The 18,601-nt window shown below is 46.3% G+C and overlaps 1 protein-coding gene across 3 annotated transcripts in view; it reads right to left on the bottom strand.

Moving 5' to 3' along the window:
- The window catches only part of TMEM209 (transmembrane protein 209), a 247,680-nt gene that overhangs the window by 109,433 nt on the left and 119,646 nt on the right, over positions 1–18,601 (bottom strand). For all 3 annotated transcript variants that reach the window (XM_069229331.1, XM_069229333.1, XM_069229332.1), the window contains exon 8: positions 9,869–10,044. In XM_069229331.1, the coding sequence (XP_069085432.1) occupies positions 9,869–10,044 (176 nt within the window). The remainder of the gene's footprint in view (positions 1–9,868; positions 10,045–18,601) is intronic.

Genomic DNA, 18,601 nt, shown 5'->3' with positions numbered 1-18,601 from the left:
CACTCTAGCGGTGCAGGAAGGCACAGGGGGGCTTCTCGGGACAGCCACCACCTGGACAAGGCAGAGGGTGGCCTGGGGGTCACTCCTGCGTCGAAGTTCGGTTCCTTCAGGTCCTGGTAGCTGCAGGTGCAGGTGCAGTGTTGGTTCCAGGCATCGGGTCCCTTGTTACAGGCAGTCGCCGTCAGGGGGAGCCTCTGGATTCTCTCTGCAGGCGTTGCTGTGGGGGCTGGGGTCGTCTCTGGTTACTCACGGGCTCGCAGTCGCCGGGGAGTCCTCCCTGAGTTGTTGGTTTTCTGCAGGTCGAGTCGGGTGCAAAGTGTAGTCTCGCACTTCCGGTGGGACACGTGAAGTCCTTGGAAGTTGCTTCTTTGTTGCAAAGAAGTAGCTGGTTTTGAACAGGGCCGCTGTTCACAGGAGTTTCTTGGTCCTGTAGTCCAGGGCAGTCCTCTGAGTCTTCAGAGGTCGCTGGTCCCTGTCGGACGTGTCGCTGGAGCAGGCTTTCGAAGTGGGAGACAGGCCGGTAGGGCTGGGGCTAAAGCAGTTGTCGTCTTCCTCCTTCTCTGCAGGCTTGTAGGTCAGCAGTCCTTCTTTCTTCAGGTTGCAGGAATCTAGTTTCCTAGGTTCTGGGGTGCCCCTAAATACTGAATTTAGGGGTGTGTTTAGGTGTGGGAGGGCAGTAGCCAATGGCTACTGTCCTTGAGGGTGGCTACACCCTCTCTGTGCCTCCTCCCTGTGCGGAGGGGGGCACATCTCTAATCCTATTGGGGGACTCCTCCAAAATCAAGATGGAGGATTTCTAAAGGCAGGGGTCACCTCAGCTCAGGACACCTTAGGGGCTGTCATGACTGGTGGGTGACTCCTCCTTGTTTTTCTCATTATATTCCCTGGACTTGCCGCCAAAAGTGGGGGCTGTGTCCAGGGGGCGGGCATCTCCACTAGCTGGAGTGTCCTGGGGCATTGTAACACAAAGCTTGAGCCTTTGAGGCTCACTGCTAGGTGTTACAGTTCCTACAGGGAGAGGTATTAAGCATCTCCACCCAGTGCAGGCTTTGTTTCTGACCTCAGAGAGCACAAAGGCTCTCACCACAGGGGATCAGAAACTCGTCTCTCAGCAGCAGGCTGGCACAAACCAGTCAGTCCTGCACTGAAGCATTAGGTAAAATACAGGGGGCCTCTGTAAGATGCCCTCTGTGTGCATTTTTTAATAAATCCAACACTGGCATCAGCGTGGGTTTCTTATTCTGAGAAGTTTGATACCAAACTTCCCAGTATTCAGTGTAGCGATTATGGAGCTGTGGAGTTTGTTTTTGACAAACTCCCAGACCACATACTTATTATGGCCACACTGTACTTACAATGTCTAAGAATAGACTTGGACACTGTAGGAGCATATTGCTCATGCAGCTATGCCCTCACCTGTGGTATAGTGCACCCTGCCTTAGGGCTGTAAGGCCTGCTAGAGGGGGGGGACTTACTATGCCACAGGCAGTATTTTGTGTGCATGGCACACTGAGGGGGATGCCATGTCGCTTTGCCTTTTTCTCCCCACCAACACACACAATCTGCAATGGCAGTGTGCATGTATTAGGTGAGGGGTCCTTAAGGGTGGCACAACACATGCTGCAGCCCTTAGAGACCTTCTCTGGTCTCAGGGCCCATGGTACCACTGGTATCTTTTACAAGGGACTTATCTGTGTGCCAATTGTGGAAACAATGGTACATTTTAGTGAAAGAACACTTGTGCTGGGCCCTGGTTAGCACTCATCTCAGTCAAGTCAGCATCAGTATCAGGAAAAAAGTGTGTGTGTGGGGGGGGGGGGGGGGGGGGGGGGAACTGCAACAGGGAGCCATTTTCCTACACAACCGCAACCTACTTTTGGCGCAGGCACCCTCTCTATGGCTCCCTTGGCCGAGACAGCTTTGACTTCCTCGCGGAGAAGTGCAAAATGATCCTCCGACAGGTGATCAAATTATGGTGGCATGGTTTGAGGAGAAGTCTTGAAGGAGAGGGAAGAGCCCCTTCGGAAATCTGTAAAACCAAACTGTCCATGGGGCAGATGATGGCGAGTTCTGCTGCCAACTGGTCCCAGATGTTCCAACGGACTAGGAAGGCTTTGAGGCAGAGGAGGGGGTGGGGGTAGACTGGGCAGCCTGCTGAATTCCTGATCCATGAGCTCAGTGAATCCCGCATCCGGGCAGGGGCTGTACAGACTGCATGGGTCGATGGCCCGGTGGAAATGGCCGCAGTTGGGTGCCCCTTCCGTAGCCACAAAAGAAGCAAGAGGCAGCCTGAGGGGGGGCAAGGAGTGGCTGCGAGGCCAAGGGACAAAGTTTGTCTCCATAGAGACGAGTGCCATCAAAGGGTATGTCCATCAAGGATTGCTGCACATCCTCCGAAAAGCCAGACGTCCTCAACCAGGCGTGGAGCCTCAGTGTCACTGTCGATGCAACCGATCTTCCTAGTGAGCCTGTTGTATCCAGTACATAACAGATCATGAACTTGGCTGCGTCTCTCCCATCTGTCATGGCTTGGGAGACAACGTTCCGGGCCTTTTCCGGAACTTGAGGCAGCACTTGCGCAACCGTATCCCAGAGAGTATGGGAACAGCGGGCCATAAGGCATGCGGTTTTCAAGGACCGCAGCGGTAGACTGGCAGAAGAAAACATCTTCCCTAAATTGTCCAGTCTTTTTGATTCCCTGTTCGGGGGAGTGGCAGGGAATGCACCAGAGGATGATGAAGCCTGGATGACAAGGCTCTCAGGCGTAGGGTGTTGGGTAAGGAAATTTGGGTAAATCAGCACAGGCTGATGGCGGTGAGCAATTGTCCTATTCACAGGAGCCCCTGTCCAGTGTTTGGACCAGGTCCCCAGTAGGACGTCCGTAAGTGCATGATTGAAGGGGAGAAGGAGTTCCGAGTTGGAGGTCCCAGGCTGAAAAACGTCGGTCAGGAGGTTAGGCCTGACCTCCACAGAAGGAAGCTCAAGGTTCAAAACCGCAGCCAACCTTCTCACCATCATAGAATAGGATGCTCCCTCCTCCGTAGCCACAGTACTGGGAGAAAACATGCCAGTGTCAGGGCAGGTGTCCAACCCACTGGCATCAACCAAATCCTGCACCCAGTGCAGTTCAGGCTCAAGCTGGTCTTCTAAAGGGTACAGTGATCCCCCTAAACTATCCCTGTATCCATAACCATAGTAATAGGGTTCAGGATCTACCCTGGGCACAGCAGAGCCCATGGAAAACGGAATCAGCATCTAGCAATGTTGTTCCGGCTCGCCGGGAATGAGTATAGGGTCGACGTTGATTGGGGGCCCAATCAGCGCAGGAGCTTCGAAGTCGGACCAGACGCCAGGGAAGGTCACGTTGGCACAACCGGCGTTGGGACGGATCTGGAAGCGGATCCTGAGGTGCCTTCACCGACTCCCCTGGGCCCAAAGGCGCCAAGGGTGGGTCGGGCTGCCCAAATATGAGTCGCATGGCCTCATAGAACTCCTTAAGTTGGGTAGGGATAGCCCCAGCTCCCGGAAAATTGGGGGTGGCGCTGGCGGACCCAGACTGAGGCTCCAAGGACAGAGGCTTACAGCGTTGACGCTCTTCCCGCATTGTGTGGTGCATGTGACGGGGTGAAGTTGAAGAACATTTCACCTTCTTCTACTTCTTTTTCTACTCGTATGTCCAGATGACTCAAACGAAGAACAAAGGTGGTGACTCCGCGACCGGTCTCCTGACCTTCCTCTTGAACGGGACGGGGAATGACACAGAGTTGAGTGTCGAGCCACCATGAGTTTCAGGGACCGCTCCCTCAAAGCTTTTGGGTTCATGGCCCGACACTAGGAGCACGACTGCGGGTCGTGGTCCAAACACCAGAGGTATACAAGGTGTGGATGTGTCACCGACATCATGCAGTGACAGGAGTTGCAGGGCTTAAATCTGGTCTTATGGGACATCCCTCGACGCAAACTAAAACTCATCAAAAACGAATTCGACAAAATGTCGCAGTTAGTCCAAAAATGACTGGGGTAGCTCTTCTCCGGATCTGCACGTAGGCTGGCGTGAAAAGAAAAGAACTGATGTCAGTACGCCGGGGTGGCGTCTCTATACGACCGAGACGTCATCACGGCGACCACGATGCCAATGACACCCGTGGAATCGACCGACGCCACCTAATGGCGCGCAGGAGTGCTGTTCGAAGAAAAAAAATCTCCGGATCCAGTCCGACGCCTGGGGAAATTCTAAGGTAAGGAATCTGCAACTAGAAGTCTCTATCAGATTTGTCTTTTAAAATGTAATGGTGTACAGACCCTCTGTTGGGCTCAAACACAGATGACAAGAGTCTTGGAGAATACTTGGATCTTCCTTGGTTACATAGACAAACTACCAGGCATGCAAACCCCGTAGGAGGTCTAACAAGGGTCCAACATCCTGGTCATTTGGTTGCCGACCCTAGACTGGTTTTGTGCCCTTCAGGGACTGCAAACTCAGTCTTGGCATATCTATGAATCACAATCCAAAATAGCCTGTTTTTAAATTAATAACCCTTGGGGTAAAAGGGAGTTGGTAGTCCCTTCAGGTATTCATCCCCCAACCCAACACGCACGGCCCGATGCTACCACCAACCCCATGCGGAGCATTTCCCAGCCCCCCTCCACTCCTTATGGCACTGGGAAGTCTGTGTATGAAACCATCCCCGAATCCTTTTACGGTTCCTTCTTTTAAAATTATTTCTGTAATGTGTAATGGTGGGGAAGGGCATGGCCAAGCAAGATGGCTGGCGGGATGCACTTGTAGACGCTCCCCGTCACCCAGCCACATCCTACAATATCCTGCTGTTCTTGGTGATCCTGCGGACCATCCGTAGCAGGGCTGGAGACTCCTACAACACCTTAGCTTCTGCAATCAGGGAGCTAGGGGCTGCTCGAAGCCGGCAGTGAGGGGTGCTGGGCCAGGACAACGTGGCATTTGGTGGAGGCCCACCGGGAGGAGAACAACCTCTTGTGCCCACACTACCCTGTGGAGGTGGCAGAGGATTTGGTGCCCTTCATGTGGAAGGGGAGGGGGGGTGGTCGCTGTTGTGACCTCGCCAGAGCGAGGCAGAACATGGTTACCTCCCCGGCTTGGAGGCGTGGGGGCGTTCTGCAGTCTGGGCCTGCTGGACGTGCCCAGACGAGGACCTTTGAGGACTGACGTGGGAGGATCCTTTCTCGCACCCTCCCTCCCTGGTTTGTCCGCATAGAGTGGAGGCTGGAGGCTTGTGCACTGGGACCAGTGGTGGTGGTTGGTGCCGCAGCCCACCGAGTAATATAGACAGTGAGTGGAGGAGGGGCCTCAGCTGGCGGATAGGCTGGTTTGAGGCCCGTGGACCCGGGCCTTCGGAGGTGAGGTATAGTGAGGTGGACTGTGGCCTCGAGGGATGTAGGAGTGAGCCCTGTGGCCGCCATGACAAGCTAGTCTTGCTGGCCCTTGAAACGCACTATGTGGGAGGCTGACCAGTGGCAAACTGGAGGTTGTAAGCATTTATACAGTTTTTGGACAGACATTTGTGGCTACTAAATGGATGGATCCTGTTGCTAAAAAGTGCAGTGGCGATGGTAAAGTCTGGTTAGCATTTTATAACTGAGAGCTGTAATATCCTGGTGAGTAGGAGCCAGACGGAGGGCTTGGCCGGCCGGACACGATATCGGCACAAATGACCATTGTATCCTAGGAGGTGAGGGGCACATTGTGGTGTCCTGGCTATTTGGCGCTTTCACTGAAACTGGCTATGGGTGCTGCCTTCCCTGCGCACTGTTGACGACTATATGATGCACTGACTCTGGATCAGCCTTGGCTGTGATTTGAAGTGTAGTGAGAGGTCTTTGAGCTCTGTGTGGTGCGCCTGGTCCTGCGGGGGTGAGTGAACCTCTACTCTACCTTCTTCTCTTGGTGTGTGCTGAGATGGGGCGACACAGGCAGGAGGGTCCCTCGCAGAAGAACACTATGGAGCAATACACCTCTTCCACTCCTCTGCCACAGTGTCAGACACTAGGTCCAGAGATGATCACATCACACTTGTGCCAACGGAGGAGCCATCCAGTGCTGACCTTCTTGCAGCGATTCAGGGCTCGAGGGTAGCCCTTGACAGGAAAATAGAGACTGTACCCATGGAGGTGTACCTTCTCCGGTAGGACCTCAGGAAGGTATCTGATAAGGTCAAAGTAGTGGAGGGCTCCATTGCTGAGTTGTAGACAGAGGTTACCACTCTACGGAAACAACTGGCACAGGTTACCTCTAAATCAGGAGCCCTGGTCATAACAATGTCCGCTTCCTTGGTTTCTCAGAGCGTGTGGAGGGGTCTGGCGCAGAGGTCTTTGTGGAACGCTGGATCAGAGATGTGCTGCAACCTCTGTGGTTATCCACTATGTTCGTAATTGAGCATGCACACAGAGAGCTGATGGCGCCTCCTCGGCCTGAGGCTCCTCCGCAGGCCATTAGTGTTCACATTCTGAACTACAGGGATCAAGACTGTCTCCTGCGGGCTGCCCAGGAAATTGACAATGCTGTCTTTGAAAACCATAAAAAATCTCTATTCTGTATTTATCCGGACTACACAAACAAGGAGCAGACGTCAAGAAAGGGTTTTATGGAGGTGAAGGCTAAACTTCGTGCTATGAAGGTGTGTTATATGCTATTATATCCAGTGCACTTGAAGGTCATCTCTGGGGGCAGATCCCACTTCTTCGATCGACCGGAGGAGGACTGGAGATGGCAGGAAATGTGGGACAAAGCTTCCCCCGGTGGGTAGAGTTGGGCCCACTCGGCTGCTGAACACATGGGTGGTTCCGGTAGCTCCAACTGGAGAAAATGTAATGAGGACTGGATAGACACTTCACTGAGTCACGAGGGGCGGGAGATGGAGGGGATGGGGGTGATCATGACCGAATTGAAATATAACAGGATGGCATGATGGTGAGGTTACCCTCAGCAAGTCGCCTGTACCAGAGGGTGTTACCCAGGCGCCTGACCCGGGAGTGGGTGTGGTGTCTCACGCCAGGTAACTTTATCCTTTAGGAGAACTGCATTCTAACTTACTTTCTACCCTATGGAACAAGTTGCTATGGTTAATGCCTTTTGCCAATATTGTATGAGGTGGAAGGTTTGTAATTTATCTGGTGAAGCTGTGGAAGATAATAGTGATTGAGGCTGGGCCTTGCCCTTGCGCTTTTAAGGTATAGTGGGAGGAAGTGTTGCCCTTCTGCTTTTATGGAGTATGACAAAGTAGGGATACAAGCATTGTACACTTCTGTTGTGGGACAGAGGGATTAGTGTGGGGTGGGGGGGGGGGGATTTTGCCACCACTGTTATGGTAGGTTTGTCACTGGGGTGTTGGGGACTTAGGCTGTTTGTCCTGGCAGCACATATATGTATGGATTTACAGTATGCGTTGATTTATTTGTTTTACTGTTTATCTGGGGCAGGAAAGGGGGGGGTTGGATATATGTTCATTATGTGCATGGTTTTATAAGTTTGATCTTAATATTTACAGTGCAAACTCTTATGCGAGACATGGGAGAGGTAGTCAGACCGCTTTTACCACTTAAAGGTGGAGGGAGTGTGTGTAAGGCAGTTGGCAGCAGGGGGAGAATACACAATGACATTATGGCTCGCAAGGTAAATATAATAACCTGGAACATCAGGGGGCTGAAAGATTACACTACACAATACAAGGTACATTCCTTCCTATGGCGATATAAGATCCAAACTAGCCTATTTACAGGAAACACATATGATGGAAGAGGAGTCTCAGAAGCTTGCTAAGAAGTGGAAGGGTAATTTCTTTTCAGCGTCATTTCCCTCTTATGCCAGGGGAGTGGCGATATGGGCGGCCCCAGGTGTTCCCTTTAAGCATACCTATTTGTGATATTGATAATTACACGTCTACGGATAGGTGGAAAGCAGGGGGGATGTCTTATTGCGGGGGATTTATTCCCAAATGAGGAGTTCATAGCCTTTCAGGAGGCACAAACCCCATTTGGCTTGGAGCCGGGTCAATTTCTGCAATATGCTAAGATGGAAAGTGTTGGGCAAGATTTACTGTTTGCCCCGCCATCCTCTAGGGTGTTGAATGGGCTGAAAAATTGGGGGGGGTGGGGGGAATGGAGTGGGGGGAGGAATAGCAGACAGTTAATCACCCTAGTTTATAAGGCCCTCAAAGAAGACATGCCTGGTGTAAAACCTTTGTGGTATGTTAAGAATGGGAGCAGGAGTTGGGGAAACGAGTGCAGGATGCAGATTAGGCCAGAGCCTTGCTGCTGTTATGCACTTTTTCATGCAATAATGGATTTAAGCTTATACACTTTAATTTTGTACACCGTACATATGTCACGCCTTCTTATCTTAACAAGATTGATGTCATTAGGAGAGCTATGCATCCTCACTGAGGCGAGGAAAACGTCTTCTTGCTACACCTAGCATGGTCCTGTGTGGGGGTGCAGTGTTTTTGGTGGGAGGTGGTTGCAAAGGCTGAGGAGGTTATGGGTCTGGGTCTAGCGGTAACACCATTGAGATGCCTACTGGGGGTGGTGGTACGGCCTAGGGAGCGGAAAATTCCACATAAATTGGCACAACTGGCTCTGGTGTCGGCTAAATGTAGGGTGGTCATAGGCTTGATGAGTTCTAGAAGCCCATCGGTGGAATACTGGATACGGGACATCTTGGAGTGGCAGAAGAACACCACATACGGTTAGCGGGTAGGGATGAGGGTGCACCTACTGATCTGATGGCATGGGGGACACTTACTGGAGCGCTTCACTGATACTGATGAGTCAAGCTCTGGGATGGGTACAGACAATGAAGATTAACAAACCAGGTCCAATTATGAATACAATGATGCTGGCAACAAACTATGGTAATATTGAAATTCTAGTATGCAGAGCTTGTTTATGAATTGGTTCCATTATGGTACTACTAAGCGTTGAGGACCACTGAGATGCTCTGCTGGATCGGACAATGTGTATGTATGTATGTATGTATGTATGTATGTGTGTATATATATATATATATATATATATATTTATTTTTTTCGACTGTGCAAGTAATACTCTGAGGGGTCTCATATGCTTTGCACTGTATTGTTTTTATTTTGTTCTGAATGTATCAACTCAATAAAAAGTTTTTTTTTTTTTTTTTTTAAAGAAAAATGTATGATGGTGGCCACAACATTTTTCTTCAAATTGTGGCCAGCCAATCAGGGAGCCTTGCTCTGAACTTACAGAAATGAAAATGAGGACAAGGGAAAACCCATCAACTAGTCAGACTTGAACATTTTAGTTTTCAATTTTGAGATCAGAAAACAGTTTAGCAGACCCTTTGTATATTAACAGTTCCAATGTCTCCAACAACAGAATGGATTAATAACAAACCAACTAGAGGCACTCACAAGTAAAGTTCTATTTCCATACCATGTTTGGCGTAATTCCATTCAGCAATTTTTCTGCAGCTGAGAGCAAAGATTCCAACAGAAGTTAAAATGGCAAATGGCACTTTATTTGATCTCAACCCCATGCCCTTTTTTGACCCCCACTTGAGGGATCTACCAAAGAATTTTGCCATCTCGAACACAGATACTTTTTTTTTTTTGGGAAGGTTTTGTGCAGACCAGAGACAAAATTATTTAAAAAAATATTTTCTGTGGAAATTAAGACCCAACCAAACAACACAGGTTTACTTGAGAGATTTATACCTATACAAATACACACAATATATACATACACAGACACTAATGAATGTGAGTTATGCTCATTATCAATGCAGGAAACATTAGAAATAAATAATAAAACATTAATTGTAATTAAGACATCTGCTTCCAGTGCTACAAAGTGCAAAGTATACCTCTTCAGCAGCCTGCTTGGAACCCAAATCAGCTTCATCTTTGCTTGCAGATGGAGCTTGGGAGCGGCAAGCTAATTGGTACTGAAACTTCCTCAGCGACTGAGCGTAATCCCCCATAGACCGACTGTAGTTCCAAAATGTTGGGCTACTGGAAGAGGAGTTGGAATCTGGACTACCTGCAATGATACAATAATCTGAGTTTCTCTGAGAAAAAAAAGTCTGAATGACTAAAGTGCAAGCTTTTATGCACAACACAAATGCTTTACCAATTGCAAATGTTGGAAATCTTTAAATGTAAAATAAATGGAAGCTTGACTGTGGTAACACTCCCATCTATTAGAGAGACAGTATACAAGCTTACTTATCCTAATTCTCAGTCGTGAGTATTCTTCTGAATTCATAAACAAGTGAATATTTATGAACATGCAATACATTTTAAACCTACATTTTCTATTTCAAAATTTTACCGAACCACGTTCCCAGCAGAGGCAATGTTTTAGGTCTCAAAAAGGAAGCCAAATGCACTAATCAGTCCAATAGACTTCACTGGAAATATCACACCACATGTGCTTTGTAGATCGAAACAAAGCAAAGAATGGTGTTGCTGTCGACTTGCCCATGTTAGAACATTGCCACTGCCATTACAATAATTCTAAAAACTTGAAAGGATGTATTAGGAGCCAAAACAAATATATTCTTATAGTCCACAGGAAGGAGGATATATTTAGGAGTTCTGAGAAAATACCTATGATTGGCAATTAGGATAACACGTAACCTTCCCTTCTCCATCATTAGACTGCAATATTCATTAACAAGAGAAGAGCAAGTTTAAACCCATCGGAGGTTGGGATGTAGCCGTACTGCTAAGTACCATATCATCTTTAAAGAGATTTTGTTGGTGAAGCCCGCTCTTTGAGGAGACACGGTCTTGTGGAGGCTTTTCTCACCACCTGCACCAGTGTACCTAAGGTATTTCTTCACCCTCCCTGCATAAGGGGTCATACAAGAACTCTGTTCCTGATGGAATATTGATGTGGCTTCCATTGAAATTCATTGCCATTGCGTTTCATGACTGGATTCTTGTGCCGTTCAAAAGCATTTATCGCTATTATTTGGAGCCATCTTGATATTTGAGGCGGTCCCTGAGGCAGTGTAGTAAGGAGGTGGAGGAGGCAGTAAGAGTCTCTGTATATCATGTCACTGGGCCGTGTGTGGCTTTTCCAGATATTCTTTTACATTTCCTTGGGCCAAGTGTGGTTGCAGTAGCTGACTGCCAAAGAAAGTGTTTCCCAAGATCACCACGGAAGCGGCCCAACTAGGTTTGGGTGTGGCTTGTGGATATACCCGGTTGTGGATATACCCGGTTGTGCCCCGCTCATGCCCATTTGTGCCCTTCCTGTGACCCATTCCTCCGCTGTGCCTGTGGTGCTGGTGGTTCCTAATCTCTCCAACTTTGTCTTCTTCTGCTGATTGATTAAGGAGACGTGAACAGGAGTGAACTCTGATGAACTGGTGGGGAGAATTACCTTAATAATTCAGAAAGATAATCTGGCAATTGCAAGTTAAATTGGTAAAACATCAAACTAAAATTTCTGGATACTGGTATAATACACTGTGTAACAAGCAATTTAGAGGCAAGTGAAGGTAACTAAAGATAAGAATATAACCAAGAATATAGCAAGTGAATATTATGAGGTCAGGGTGAGAAAGACCCATGTATATACGGTTCAAAAGGAAGAGGGGGATCTCAGCTGACACAGGGATTAAATATGGCAAAGACAGTGAAGGCAAACTCGAGCAGGAAGAGTCAGACTTTAATTTCACTGAGGGAGAGTCAGACTTTAATTTCACTGAGGGAGAGTCAGACTTTAATTTCACCGATTTCACATGTGTTTGAAAAATCACTAAAAGTTCCACAGAAATGTGGCTTTTTAAAGGATCCTGGTGGAATTATTTTCTTCACTTCCAGGGAAGCTAGCGTGGATCCCATACCCAATTAATTGAGAAAAAGCATCATGAGACAGTAGGGTTATATGAAGCTAAGGGTGCTCTGCCGGAACTAATTTTTGGAATTTCTTTAAAGATGGACGGAGAAGATAAGAAAGAGTCAGCCTGGGAGCCAATCGGTGTCATGATTCTCCCATTGTTAATGCCGGATTCACCTCAGCAGCAAAATTTAGATAGAAGTGAACTGTTATTAAGAAATGGAACCCCACTGGCAGTGGAAGTAAATGTGGAAATTAATAAAATCAAAAATATGAAGGCAGCATATGCCGTGATTAAAGAAGGATTATGCGAGGAGAAACTAAGTAGCCCAAACGCAATCGTGTCACAAGATCAATCACTAATAGTGCAAAATCGATAAGAGGAGCTGGGTGTACAGTGTGGGTGCACTATCTTAAAAAGTGAGTCTATAAAAAAAATAAAAAAAGAGGATCCAAACACTGCCAGGGATATACTGTTAAGAACATTCCAGTTGATGCTTGAAGCACTAACTTATAGATCAATAAAATAGATGATCAAATTGATTTATTAAATGTGATGACAACTTCAATCTCAGGTATTGATCAGAAGCTGGTTGAGCTGAATAACTTGATCTTTCGGGCCCAAACACATGGCGCATCCTTGTATATTGATTGTATGTGTAGTCCGGTGGTTAACAAACTAGTGACAATACCGGAGGTGCTAAGGACAATAATAGAGGAAAAACATTAACCATGCTGCTTCTAGCGTAAACCCTCAATGGCATGAGAAGCTATGTAGGAGCATACATGTACATCAAATCTCCGATATACATGGCAGGAGGGCCATAAACAAAGGAGATGAGCCTATACAAAATGAGGGTGAAGTAGAGCAAAATGAACCTACAAAAAAGGAATATGTGATTAGACAGAATGAGTCTCAAATGGCAGTCTAAGTGTGATGGAGACTGCATTACCCACATTGGACCTGCAGCAAGCACCCCTGAATGACACCAAACTATCCATCCATTACAGTTAGAGTGCAGAATGACAAAACAAATGAAAGAAATTGCGTGAAGCTAGAAATAGAACACATGCAAGTACACTAATGATGCAGGTTCTAAATGTCCAGAACCATTAGGCAAAAGAAGTGGCGAGTATAGCTAGGAAGAAATTAACTAAGTATACAGAAAAAGACCAGACAAGAAACATAAAAGTATTTCCAATCTTTAATGAAACACCGGATTGTAAAGCAGGGCGGAAACCAAATGTAGAACTATCAAATGTAGAGCCAATAAAAGTAGAGGATGCCAAAATAACTCCCCGTAGCGTAGAAAAGAAAGAAAGAAAATCCATCAAGGTAGGGAAGAATTGGATAAAAAAAAAAAAAAAAGATACGAGGCTGTAGGAAAAAACAAGTAACGATATAATAGAACAGGATAAGGCAGATGACCATGGCAGCTTTGGAGTGATCCCGGAAAACATTACTTTAGGAAGAACGTGATATACCGTTGGTTCAGACTGAGATTTTCCTGCTGACGTAGTCCCAAGATGTGAGGTAATAGATCACGCAGACGATAATTCTATTTCTGGGCTAAGGTGTTATACCTATCTAACCAGAGTATCTCAAGGGAATTTTGAAAGTTAATCAACAGTTTGAGTCACCCTGCGGTTTCAATAGCCATTTCAAATGTAACGGACGATAGCTGGGTTACGTTAGTTGCTGAGCATTTAAAATGTTCCCCAATTCAATCAGAAGATCAGAAATATATATTTGCTGATAGCAAAGGGGATCCTGCACCCTCTAAAACAGGTATACCTTGTAGCTTCACAAACTACCAAATATATAATAGTATGTCTAGGGCCTGCCAAGATGGGGCCCTGGGTCCAAATGGCATACCTCAAGTGCTCTATAAATCAAACTTTGAATTATGGGTGCCAGTGCTAACCTCTGTTTTTAATTGTGAATTCCAGATTCATGGAGGTCTCAATTATTAATCCTATTTATAAGAACAGTAATCGACATTCGCTATAAAAAAAATATCGTTTGATAACACTACAGGATAGTGAAGCAAAATACTTTGCCAGCCTGTTACTAACTGATCTTTAAAGCTGGGCAGAAGAAAAACTAATCATACCCCCAAATCAAACAAGCTTTACACAGGGGGTTCGCAATATGACTGACATATAACTTTATCTTAGATAATGGATAAGCTGAAGCATTAAAAGCAGCCACTTTATCTCTGTTATGTGGACTTCAAGTCGGCATTCAACTTTGCAAACCGGAATTTATTGTGGCAAAAGCTGATTGGGAAGGGTATCCCACTCCATCTTTTGAGGGCAACATAACTTTTGTATATCGATACTTGGGTTAGGGTATGTCTAGAAAAGGATCTCTTTTATCCAGGAAAATTCTAACACTCTAGGGCTTTAAACAAAGATGTGTATTGGATCCCTGATCTATCGACTGGATTGAATGCAGAAAATTCATATGCCACATGGGATGGGCTCTTTGTACATTTCTCATCTACTGTATGCTGATGATGTCATATTGCTCAGTCAAACAAACACAGGTCTACAAAGGCTCATTGATAAATTATCTGTTTTTTGTTTGGTAAACAGGAGGACGGTAAACTTAAAGAAAACGAAGGTCATGGAATTCAGTCACAGGATACAAAAAAACGTAAATGGTTATTAAACGGTATTCAACTGGACCAGGTAAAGAGTTACAGATACCCGAGTGTACTGTTTGATAATAAAGGATCATTTGAACAGCACAAAACAGATTAAAGAGAAAGGGCCCTACCCTGAGCCAGGCTTTTTGGACTTTAAAAAGAAAACTACATGGGCTTAGTTTTCCACCTTTATTGAAAGTAATTGCAGCCAAGCTTCCACCATCCATTACAAGAGACGCCAACGCCAATTGTATAATTACGATTATTTCAAAAGTATACAGATCGGCGTTTGTTCTTGCACTGAATGCTTCGCGTGACCAAATAAGATTAGAGTTTGGGCCGGTAAATCAGTCAGTTGCCAGGAAAGGTGTTTATGTAAAAACTTGATATAAAATGAGAATGGCTAGAGAAAATAAATTGTGCCAAGCGCTCTGGGAAGAAAAACAAGTAAGTCATCTCTCTTATGCCCGCTTTTACCTTAATCAGACAATAAGTGTTTTAGGCCTGCAGGAACTATGGTAAAATGCTCCATCTCCGGCAACTTTTAAGAAAGTGGTAAATGTTAATATGAAGAGATGATTGTTGCTAAAAGATAAAGGTTTGCTTATCTAAAAGGTATCATGCTTAGGCAGTTTTAAATGAATATAAGACACTAAAGTGCCAGCCGTATTTAGAGACAGGATGGTTGTGCTTTTTAAAAATTGAATTTATGTCTTGTCGATTTGGGAGGCTACAGTGTGAAACATACAGGAAACTATAGGTAAAGGAGTTTCCAAAGGAGACCAGCAGCTTATGTGAAAATGGGGAAGAAAATATAATTCACCTTGTATGTATATGTCCAGCTCTTTTACAAGAAAGAATAGTTTTGCTAAAACTACTTTTCAACCAGCGCGGAATACGTTCATGCAGGCAAGCTGAAACAGCAAGCCTACGACCAACGGACCCAATGTTATTCTCCTGCGTGACAAAATTATTAAGAATTGCCGGGGGGAAACACTCAGTTAATAGTGATATATAAAATGCAATATTAGTACTTTTTAGAAAATTCTTACGTTTTTAATGTTTGCGGATGTCATTTTTTTATGTACAATGTTCGAACTGTTATGGGTTAGCGTTTGCATTTTTTGTGTAAAAAAATGTATGATTTTTAATTAACAGTTTGATTTTTGAGCTGTTTTAAAAGTGATTCTCTGAGATGGGAAGTGATAAGGTGAATCGCTTTTCTTCTGTGACAAATGAATGGATTTGTAATGGTTTTAAATAACTGTACAATAAGTATTACTTACTTATATCGGACGTATGGGGCAAAAAGCCCAGAGTGGTACACAAACAACTAACCATGGAGACAGCTTAAGTAATGAAGCCTGACCAAAAGGTTGTTGGTTTTGGAGCCTATGCCATGATGCTCGGTAAATTTACAGGTATCTCATGGTAGAAGACAAACAATGCCTGGAATTTTTTCCTCACAAGAGCAACTCTGGTGCTTTTTTTTCCTTGCTGAGTGGGCTTTAGCCCCACAACGCAATAGCTGGCTAGCTTGTACCTACTAAGACATTAGTCCATATCATTTTCAAAGTTTCACAGTTAAACGAAGAGTAGTTTGCCTTGAGTACTTCAATGTAGTATTATGTAGTTACTGTAACATCAAAGGTATAAAGGAACTTTTGTGATTGAGTGTTTGGTTTTAGAAAGTTTAGGATAGAACAGTTTGATTAATATGACAATCAAAAGTCAAATAGGCAGAGATCCGGTGTTACTGAGGCTGCCAAGATGTCCAAGCACCATGCTCTTAACAGGTGTCTGCTCAGCTCGCCTGCCTTGGAGTCAGTTGGACTGGGAAATTGTAGGAAGCTGCCTCAATTTATACTATTTTAAAATGAGATATAATGTGCACAGAGTCCATGGGTTACCAAGAGGCTTAACAGAGGCTAAAGCAGATAATACTAATGCTCTCTTTTGTGGCAGGGTGGTCGAGCAGTTAGGATTATCAGAGGGTACTGCAAAGCATTTGTTGAACACACACAGGCAATAAAGCAAGCACACACTCAATGACTAACTCCAGGCCAATTGTTTTTATATAGCAAAAATATTTTGGTCCTTTATTTCTAGAACCTCACAATAACTACTGCAGGTAAGTACATTTGCAAATAAGTACCCAGCATATGTACCAGCACCACTTTGTTTCAATTTGGCAAGTTAAACGGTTTTTAAGTAACTAGCACTAATCCGTTTTAAAAGTTGACACAGTGCAGTTTTCTAACACAGTTCTGGGGGGAAGATTTGTTAGTACAGTTCTGAGGTAAGTACAAGACTTGCAGTTCCAGTCTCCGGGGGTTAGGATGTCTACAGGTTGGGGTTCAAGTTAACCCCAAAAACCCACCAGTAGTAACACAGGGTACAGAGGTCAAAGTTGGTGCAAGGTTTAAAATGGGCTCCTACTGAGACTGGGGACACTCGGAATGGGATCTGCCAGCAGCAAAGTTCCCTGCGTCTTCGGAGGGCAAACCTGGGGGATTAGGCGAGCACAAGAAGGGCCACACAGGTCAGCACCAAACACACACACTCAGCGGCACAGGGGCAGCTGGGTGCAGGGTGTGAAGCTCCAAACGCTTTAGATGAGGCACCCACAGGCTGGACAGAGAGTAGGGCCACCTGCTGCACGTTGCTGCACCAGGGGTCAGATTACCCAAACCCAGGGGGGGCTGCGTGAGCAGGGTACCTTTTGGAGTCTGGTATTTTCGTCCAGATCCTTCACAGGTGGGTGGAGGGGCAGGGGGGAGGAAGGGAGTGAAGAGGGGGGGGGGGGGGTAGGAGGAGTAAAGGGAGTGGGAGTGAAGGGAGTGGGGGGGGGGAATTTAGTCTGCAGGCATCGTTGTTTTGGTCAGGAGGGGTTAACCTAGCGTGAACACTGGGTTTGAATCACACAGGGACCTTCTCTAGACTGTTGGGCCACCTGGACACAGTGCATGGGCTTCCAATGCAGAGTGAGCAGGGCTCGTGGATCTGGGGCGGTTCTGGAATCCTTTGCTGGAGTTTCTTTGTGGACAGGGCAGCTGTCCTTGGGAGATCTTGGTTCTCTGGTGGGTAGGCAGTCCTCTTGGGACCTTAAAGAGGTCGCTGGTCCTGTAGGATGCTTTTCATTTTTGTAGCAGGGGCTTCAGAAGCTGTAGACCGGATGGTAGGGCTGGGGTATAATCAGTTGGTGTCTGCAGTGTTCTCTGCTGGGGGCTAGCTTAGCAGTCCTTCTTTCTTTTTATCGTCTTCTTGAAGTCGCCAGGAATCTGACGAGCTACGTTCAGGGAAGCCCTTAAATCCTGGATTTAGGGAGGTTACAGGGGTCAGAGGGCAGTAGCCAATGGCTACTGTCCCTGAGGGGATTACACCCTTCTTGTGCCCACTTCCTTTTAAGGAGGGGGGCACATTTCTAGCCCTACCGGTAACCGTCCTCCAAAACAAGATAGGGGATTCTGCAGGAAGGGGTAACTTCAGCTCTGGACACCTTAGGGGCAGTCCTGGCTGGAGTGGTCACTCATCCCTGTTTTACCAATTTTTCCTGCCGGACTTTCTGCCAAACATAGGGCTCTGTCCGGGGTGGCAGGCATCTCCACTAACTGGAGTCCCCTGGGGCACTGTAACTGGAGGCCTGAGCCTTTGAGGCTCACCGCCAAGTGTTACAGTTCCTGCAAGGGGGATGGGTGATGGGGTGGGGTATGGGGGAGTGAGGTGTGAAGCACCTCCACCCAGAGCAAGCTTTGTTTCTGGCCTCAAAGAGCCTCACCCCAGGGGGTCAGAAACTTGTCTGCTAGTGATAAGCTGGCACAGACCAGTCAGCCTTACACCAAAGGGTTGGGTAAAATACAGGTGGCACCTCTAAGATGCCTTCTGTGTGCTTTTTACAATAAATCCAAACTGGCATCATTGTGGGTTTACTGTGCATAGACGTTTGATACCAAACTTCCTAGCCTTCAGTGAAGCCATCATGGAGCTGTGGATTTTGTAATTACAAACTCCCAGCCCATGTATTTAATATGGCAAACACTCGATTTACAATAGCTGAGAACGGACTTAGACACTGAAGGGCCATATTGTTCATGCAG

This window comes from Pleurodeles waltl, chromosome 4_1 (assembly GCF_031143425.1).
Source record: "Pleurodeles waltl isolate 20211129_DDA chromosome 4_1, aPleWal1.hap1.20221129, whole genome shotgun sequence".
Taxonomy (NCBI): domain Eukaryota; kingdom Metazoa; phylum Chordata; class Amphibia; order Caudata; family Salamandridae; genus Pleurodeles; species Pleurodeles waltl.
Note: the sequence above shows the minus strand (reverse complement) of the source record. Positions and strands in the feature narration are given on the sequence as shown.